The following is an 8,576-nucleotide window of genomic DNA, read 5'->3' on the forward strand; positions in this document are numbered from 1 at the left end:
CGCTTCTATTTTTGGTGGGTACGAGGGGGCTAAAAGCGGGACATGCTGGAATAATAAGAGATGATGCATTACCTCCATAATATTTGTCGCATGCTTCAGAGCTAGTCAATGGTTCAATTTTCTGTGGCTCTTAGTCGTTTCGAGTATGTGTTAAGATGAGTTTTCTGGCTTTCTGCACATTTACTCCGCAGTCAAATTACAGTGTGGCCCTGTGTCTCAGATCCAAAACCTGCCCACAGACCTTCTTCCACTTGTCCTAATTTCATAAACCTCTCAAAGGGTTAGACAATTCATGCAAGTTGGTGTTTCATGATTCTCAACCTAAAAAAGAACGAAAAAAGTTTGAGGATCCTGAGGAATAGAGTTGATCAGTGAGTTGTGCTTTGGAATTTAGAGATCTATGGAGAAGTATGAGATTGTGAAAGATATTGGGTCTGGGGCTTCTGGGGTAGCAAGGTTGGTAAGAGATAAATGTACCGGAGAGCACTTTGCTGTTAAGTTCATCGAGAGAGGCAACAAGGTCTGCTTCTTCGATCTTCATCTTCTTCATCTCGATCTTAATTTTTTCTTCTTTTTTCTTTTCTTTTTCTGTTTTAATTTTTTTTTCAGGTTATTCCCATTTCTGTGGTGTTGCAGATCAATGAAAATGTACAAGGGGAAATCATGAACCACAGATCCTTGAAGCATCCCAATGTTGTTCAATTCAAAGAGGTTAGCAATTAGTAATGAATTATGTGAATATATCTCTATATATTCTTCCCCTCCAATCACGACTGTGACTTATTATGATTTTTTTTTTTTTTCAAAAAACAAAAAAGAAGGAGAGAGAAAAAAAAGTATGAATTTGCCTTTGTTACACATTTTTTTGTTTTTGGCTTTAACATATTACTTATACTGACGTCATGTTCTCTATCAATTTTGTATAACCATTGCCTAGGTTTCTATTTGTGTTTCTTGGGTCTGATCAATACTTTCGATCAAGTCATCACTACTAAAAACGGTCACTGCTCAATATTGGACGCTATTGGCTCTGTAAGCGGGACCGTGGGTCTTTCAAATCGAATCCGAGACAAGCAATTCTCTTGCACCCAAACCACCAAATATATGGGTAGCACGCAAAGACGATCCACAACAAGTATAGAATCAAGAGTAGCTCCAATAACCGTACGATTTGGTTCCACCGTATTTCTAATAATGTGGTTGCTGCATTTAATTTAGACTTGCTAGGGTGTGGTTGCCTAAAGGTTTCTTTTTGTAATTTTCTTTTCTCTTAAAAATATTTTTGCGCCGGGGGACAATAAAATTGAACTAGATAACTATTTTTGAGATAAAAATCCTTAGTTCACAGCCAAATAATTGTACAAAGAAGACTATTATATTTAGACAATGGTAGCTCAGAATAGTCTATGCTATCAAAATCGACTTGCCCCGTAGGCAATTTATTCTACCTAACTCTAAAGACCGAGCATACTATTGTAGTACGATAAAACCAAATACTTCTACAAAGGTTTCTACTAGCATAGACATTATTCTAACTAGAACAAAAATTATGCAATGACAACCTCATTCTCTTCTAGGGGGTGAAGCTGCCCACCTCAGATGGAGTAGTAAACTCCGGTAAGCTGTTTACCATTTTCTTCACTTTATTTGGAGTCTTGACCCGCTTCATTGCTGACGTCTTGACTGCCTTGACTACCCTGGACTTGTTCTTTGCACCTTGGCTTCCTTTATTTCTTCGGAGCATCTTGTAGAGTCTGCACAATTGCCAGACCCATAGACACAACTTTAAGGTTAGTCCTGCCCACAGCAAGACTAAGCCTAGGCTTCTTGGGCGACACACCAACCATATTAGACCGTTTCCTGCGATCTGCACAACCTTGGAGTCACTGCCCTGATCCTCACCACTAACTTGCGCAGCCTTGTTGGCTGCCTCGACAACCCCAACTTGCTCACTTGTGCCATCACCACTGTTACCACCACTATCCAGCATCTCCTTGGCCCTGTTCACTTGCTCACCATCAGCAACAACTTCCACCTCCTGCTCGCCACCTGATACAATAACCCCGGTCTGCACCGTCCTGATATGAAGAGCCTAACGTGCCCTAGGTTTAGGCACCGATTATGATGCAAATCTGTCCAGTCTCTATGGCCTCTCCAGTGGGTGCTTGGGCTCCAAAGACTAAGGCCGACTCAGCAGAAAAATTGCATTCAACCCTGGCCAAGGCGCGCTCTAGATTGCGCCATGCAGTTGAGGTTTTCGCCCTCAAGAGCTTTACTAATGGTGGTCCTATGCATGGCAGCTCGACATGGGTTACCATGCCATAACAAAGACAACGCCCATATAGGTTCTTGAAAAAGAACTCGAGATCAGTGTCCAGGCCATCCCCCACCGTGAAACACCGCCGAAAGACCATTGGCTACATCAGATCGATCTCAACCCATATTCAAATCTGGCAGCCTCAAACTCCACTAAATCTTTTTGGATATAACGCCCTAAAACACTGCCAACCCGACGAAGGCAACGATCAGTGTGAAAAGTCGGAGGTATTCCTCTGACCTTGATCCAAAATGATAGCGAAGACAAAAACACCCCACTGATTGGACCAACTCTATCATATGGAGCCAAAACCACCAGAGCCATATCAAAGCCCCAAGGATCGCCCGCAGGATGCGATTCCGATTAGAAGGGTCCATCAGAGTAAACAGAAAGAAAATGAAAAATTTTATGATAATGCAATTATAATAAGTAGTGGGTAAATTTCTTATTATGAACATTTGGTCTAATGAGATAAGTCTTTATTTTGTGAGTAGAAAGTATTAAGTCAGATTTATGGATGAGTGGTCGTTGATAACTTGTTTAAGAGTGTCGTTAGCAATGCTAGCTATTTTTCAGTCAAACTTTAACCAAAATACCTAAACCCACTTTTAAAATACCTAGCTTCCGTATTAGTTCTCTCTGTTTTAACTAGTTTTGAAATTACATTTTTTAATGAAAAAATAGTTTAAATATATTTATAATTTAAATAGAACAATTTTTAAAGGAATGTTTTAAATTGATAAAAATAATAGAGTCTCATCTCGCTCTCTATATTTTGGGAGCAACATAGCTACAAGTTAAAGTAGAGAGCCACTTAGGAGCTTGGTGCAATTACTTAGAGCAAATCCAACAAGTTTCCTATATTTTAATTTTCCTCTATTTTAGAGAAATCAAAATTCCTTAAATTTACAGCAATCTCTAAAAATTTTAGGAATAATTATGAAGATTTTAGAGATTGTTGTAAAATAGAGAATTTGTTGGAGTTGGAGAAGAAAAATTATGCAAAGCTTTGACTTTGACTTCTTTATAATACAAAAATTATAAAGAAGCTCTTGGAGTTACTTTTAAATTTATAAAAAGTTAAATATACTCTTCAAAATAACTGAGGAATGAAGTTAAAAAATCTGCTAAAAATGTTATATAATAAAAATTAAATTGTTTCAATAATGTTTAATTTCTATTATTCATCAGTTGTGGGACCCAGCATGGTTGTAGATACTAGCTTCCTTCTGCCAGAGTGAAGTATTTTTTTTTTCATAAGAATTGCCACCAGGCATAAGCTTAACTATAGCTAGCTTTGTCAATTAAGTGCATGAAAGGCTACCAAAGCTTAACCGTTGCAATGGTAGCGTGGCCATTGCCCAGTTTTCAATTTGTAGTTCGGACCAAAGCTTTGTGGCCATTATGCCAAAGCTTAAAGGTATTAATATTTTTCGATATGTTAATTTTTTTTAAATCTTTTTTTCAAAATGTTATTTTGCTTCCTCCACTATCTGTTATGAAGTGGACATAGTTATAATTTTATATCTCTTTCATGCAGGTCCTGCTGACACCAACTCATCTAGCCATTGTGATGGAGTATGCTGCTGGAGGAGAACTCTATGAGAGAATATGCAAAGCCGGTAGATTTAGTGAGAATGAGGTAAAGTAATTTTGGAGGAGGGGGTTGAGTTGGGATATGAGGTCTTTTAATGTTATAAAAAAAATGAAATACTTCAATTTTTTTGTATTGTCACATTTACCAATTTTTTTGTATTGTCACATTTACTTTCAGTTGAAGTATGCACTAAGTCATAACATAGCTAATTACAATCATTTGAATCAGGCAAGGTTTTTCTTCCAGCAATTGATATCAGGAGTTGGTTACTGCCATAAAATGGTATGTAAAATTTGTCAAAGTTCAGATGAAGTGGTGTACCACTATGTTGTTCTCCTATTATCTTTGATAATAATACTAAGGAATAATTTATTTACCGCAGAAAGTATGTCATAGAGATCTTAAGCTTGAAAATGCACTCTTAGATGACAGCACAGCACCGCGGGTGAAAATATGTGATTTTGGATCATCAAAGGTATTTTTTTAAAATGCATTTAGTGATTGGTAAATGAGACATTGAATAATATTTTACTTTCTTTGTGAAGTCACTACTACTACATTCTCGGCAAAAATCTACTGCGGGAACTCCGGCTTATATTGCACCTGAGGTCCTATCTGAAAAACAATATGATGGAGAGGTTAGTCCAAATTGTTACCATGCCTTCTCATTATATTTCATCGATCAGCACTATAATCTGCAACTGTGGGCGTTAGGCATCTTTTCTAATCTTAAGACAGTATAGATTGCAGATGTTTGGTCTTGTGGGGTCTCCCTATATGTCATGATTGTTGGAGCATATCCCTTTGAAGATCCTAAGGACCCTACGAACCTTAGAAAAACAATTCTGGTGAGTGGCAAAATTTACAACCTTTAAAATCCTCCACCCTCTCCTCTCTCTCCCGAGTCAGAGTGAACATGTTATATATGTCTTATGACAGCGGACCCTTACTGTATGCTACTCAATCCCTGGTAATGTACGAGTTTCTGTGGAATGTAGAGACTTGCTCGCTAAGATATTTGTGGCAAACCCAGAAAAGGTAACAAAGCTTTCATTTTGTTGAGCTGCTTGATGAATTAAAGTATTAAACACACGTTTGACGTTTGGTGGTGAAACTTGCTTGCGTAGCTCTCTCATTGCGATCTCTGCTCATCGATTTGCAGAGAATTACAATTTCAGAAATTAAGAACCACTGTTGGTTCTTAAAGGATTTACCTATGGAAATGTGGGAAGGAGGAAGTTGGGAAAGCAATGATGTAAACCATCCATCCCAAAGCATAGAAGAAGTCCTGTCCATAATACAAGAGGCAAGAAAACCTTTAAAGGCCCCAACTGTCAGTAGGCATCTCGTAGGAAGCAGCATGGCTATTGATGATGCTGATGTTGGAGGTAATTAAACAAGTGGTGATTTTCTATGCTCAAATGTGAGCCAGTTAAAGTGTACATATAATACAAACCATACTTTGCCCTGTGAAATTGGTCTTATGCATGGCTTGCTAGCTCTCAGCGCCCATTTTGTTTTGCTGTATTGATAAGGTATTGTTATTGTAAAAGTCAAGTTTTGTCTTTTCCTTGAGGCTTGAGGGATCCAAAGTTAAAGCCATTTCTCCGTGTTCGTTGGCTGCGGTCTCTTTGCTCCGACTGTTTTTGTGGTTGGTGATGGGAGGATCTTGGATCCATATCAGGTCGTTGGTCCTCAGGTTGGGATGCCCGAAGGAGGTTTGATCTATGGGGCGGCATGGTCGTCGGCGTCCAGAGATATTTGGATGCAGATGATGATGGCGGAGGTTGGTCGGATCCGGGCAGACTGGGTCGAGTGATTTGGTCCTCTGCTATGGACGACGACATTGATGCTGACTGCTGGGATACGTTTTGGCTTGCGTCGACTGGCTTTGGTGACTGGAGTGGCGGCTCTAAGCCTGGCGGTAGGTACGGCGATGGACGCGGTGGTGACCACGATGGCGGTGGCAGCGACGACCAAAGTGGCAGCAACCTCCCCATGGATTGCGCCAGGGTTTCACAAGGCTGGGCCTCTTGGGCTACTAAGTGGTGGTGGGCTTTCATGTGGGCTTGGTTATTTTGGGCCTACATGATTGTTCGGGTTTTATTTGTTATTTTTGTTTTTGGTTTCCATCCTTTTATACAAAAGGATGATGAACCAATTTTTTTCTTTATTTGAGTGGGGAAGATCGACAAGAAACAGGTAGCCTCGTAGGTAGTTTATTGATTTTGGGGTTACTTAGTTTCTTGTTTTTGCGCTTAATAAAAAAAGATGAGTGTGCTAGGGGTGTGCTAAGTAGAATGCTCGTGTGAAGGGTGTGCTAGGGTTTGTGTGCTCTATGTAATGACGTCTACTGACGGCCCTCTGGGCAAGTGATTATTGTACTACTTGCTGAAATGCTTAATGAGATTGACATTTTCGGATAAAAAACAAAAAGGTTTTATCTTTTTCTTTGATGAAACTATTTCTTGCTATTCAAATCTAAAACCATCAGCAGCTAAGGTTGAGTGAATTGTTTATTTATCTTATCCTCTAAATTGTGCTATAGATACCATTCAAACGCAGGTAATGTTTTCATATATTGAGTTTAGGGTCGGCCCTACGTTTTAGGGTGCCCTGGGCAAAAATATTGATTTGCAACTAATTTTTATAAGCTTGGTACTATGAAGAACAAAGATATAGGGTTTTCAAAAAATTCCTTGCCTCCGTTCGACGGCGCGTCCATGGACGTCGTTGTTGGACTGGCGTTGACAGGACCCGCCCTTGATTTCACTCTGAAATCCGAAGTGGCCCTGCAGGGTCCACCTTAGAAGAAATTCTATCAAAAATTTGGCAGAACTTCCTCTAAAAATATACTACCCAAAACCTATAGAAAGACATTTACACTTCTAAACCATCCATCCTTATTCTCCTGGAGCCACCCTGCTCCCCAAATCACAATATCTTCCAATTCACATTAAACAAATCTCAATTTAATAACATTAATTCCACGGTTATCAGAGCAATTCTAAAACAAAAGGTGTAATAGAATAAAAAGTAAAGGGGGTAAAGGATCGATAAATCCTACAATGCGGAAGCAGTGACATCTATGCGTCAACTCCATGTACGCCCGACCTCAACTAATCTAGCCTGCAAACTGGGCATTTGAAACCGAAGGGCCTAGGGGAAAAGTATTGAAAAACACGTTAGTGTGAGTGGACAAAAATAAATAATCAAGATAATTTAAATTAAATAAGCTTTGATACTTTCCCACAATAAATTATTTCCAAAATCTCGATACATGCAATATTTATAAAATATATTTCTCGCCATACAAAAATTCTTGAAAGCACACCAACCTCGCTGGTTAGAAGAAATCGGACTAGCCTCACTAGTCTAATAATAATATCATACGGGGAAGAAATTATCACCATATGGGTAAATGAGCCCCTGAGGTTTTACCCTCGATTGCCACTCACACATACATTGTGTGAGGAGGAGAACTAATAGCCTCGACTACCACTCACGTGAGGAGGAGAATAAATCACCTCGACTGCCACTCACAAACACAAAGTAAGTGAGGAGGAGACATTATAGAACGACCCCAGTATGGTGAAAAAAACAATCGAAATCCAATGAATCCATAAATCCATAATGCTTCCCCAATTTCTCACGAGAAAAATAAGTATATTCCAATGGCGTGGCTCCGCCTGCCAAAATATTTTCAAATTCATAACAAATAGGCAAGAGATAATCGATAACTATAATTCCAGTGAAAATCTCATCCCCGAAAATATCTTTGAATCTCAAAATCGATGAATAAAAATATAATATTAAATTTCGTAAATCACTTCGAAAAATAATTCGTCGAAAATCATATAAATCATAATTTCAAATAGTAATCATATATCGGAGATAAACATTGAAAGCTCAACATCCAAAAAAATAGTATCACGAATCCATTTCCCAAATCATAATCGAGATAAATCATAATTAATCTCCGAAAATCAATTCATATTACCGAAAACAATTCATAAATCCAAATCCGGGCATAACAATTTCATATCCGAAATTCATATGGAAAACAATGCCAAAATTATAATCCAAAGCAAAATATTATGCTCGATAAATAAAATGATAAATAAATCAATCAATCATCATTTCAGGAAAATAATTGCATGCATCATTATTTAAAACAAAAGTTCACTCACAATACTATTTAGGCGACCACGCATACAGGTTTCTTCATCGAGCGATAACTCGGTATAGCGCCCCGTACACAATTATATTCCGTGAATAACAATTCGGCAATTAAATATGATTCCAAAATTAATCATCTTAAGGCAACATCTCCATAGACCTCATCATTTAGCCATTCGACCCTAATCCCGCCCGGCCCGTAGGGCCGAAGCCCGACCACCTCCTTACATTAGGGCGGGCCGGCCCTACCATTTCTCAAATAGGGTAGGGTAAGAGTCATGCAAATGAAGCCCGGCCCTACCCTACGGCCCGACCCAATTGAGCCCGTAAGGGCCAAGCCAGGCCCAACCCTAAAATTTATATATATTATTTTTATTATTTTCTATTACATAGGCTTTATTTTCTTTAACTATTATTTTCCTTGTTACACAACAATTAATATTGATAGATTTAGAGAGATAGTTAATTGAATATAACCACCTT

At 38.6% G+C, this 8,576-nt stretch overlaps 1 protein-coding gene across 1 annotated transcript; it reads left to right on the forward strand.

Moving 5' to 3' along the window:
• Nucleotides 1-202: 202 nt before the first annotated feature.
• Nucleotides 203-6,319, forward strand: LOC112175391 (serine/threonine-protein kinase SAPK2). Its single transcript, XM_040510147.1, has 10 exons — nt 203-520; nt 637-711; nt 3,858-3,959; nt 4,143-4,196; nt 4,297-4,389; nt 4,460-4,552; nt 4,658-4,762; nt 4,854-4,952; nt 5,077-5,302; nt 5,468-6,319. Exons 1-10 carry the CDS (start codon nt 401-403, stop codon nt 5,494-5,496), a joined length of 996 nt encoding a protein of 331 aa, XP_040366081.1. The 5' UTR covers nt 203-400; the 3' UTR covers nt 5,497-6,319.
• Nucleotides 6,320-8,576: the final 2,257 nt, after the last annotated feature.

The sequence above is a fragment of the Rosa chinensis genome, chromosome 7 (genome assembly GCF_002994745.2).
Source record: "Rosa chinensis cultivar Old Blush chromosome 7, RchiOBHm-V2, whole genome shotgun sequence".
NCBI classification, from domain to species: Eukaryota; Viridiplantae; Streptophyta; class Magnoliopsida; order Rosales; family Rosaceae; genus Rosa; species Rosa chinensis.

Coding starts and splice junctions, on each gene's coding strand:
- LOC112175391 (XM_040510147.1), top strand. CDS start 401: ATGGAGAAGTATGAGATTGTGAAAGATATTGGGTCTGGGGCTTCTGGG. Junction 3,960..4,142: donor GTAGATTTAGTGAGAATGAG/GTAAAGTAATTT, acceptor CATTTGAATCAG/GCAAGGTTTTTCTTCCAGCA. Junction 4,553..4,657: donor AAAAACAATATGATGGAGAG/GTTAGTCCAAAT, acceptor AAGACAGTATAG/ATTGCAGATGTTTGGTCTTG.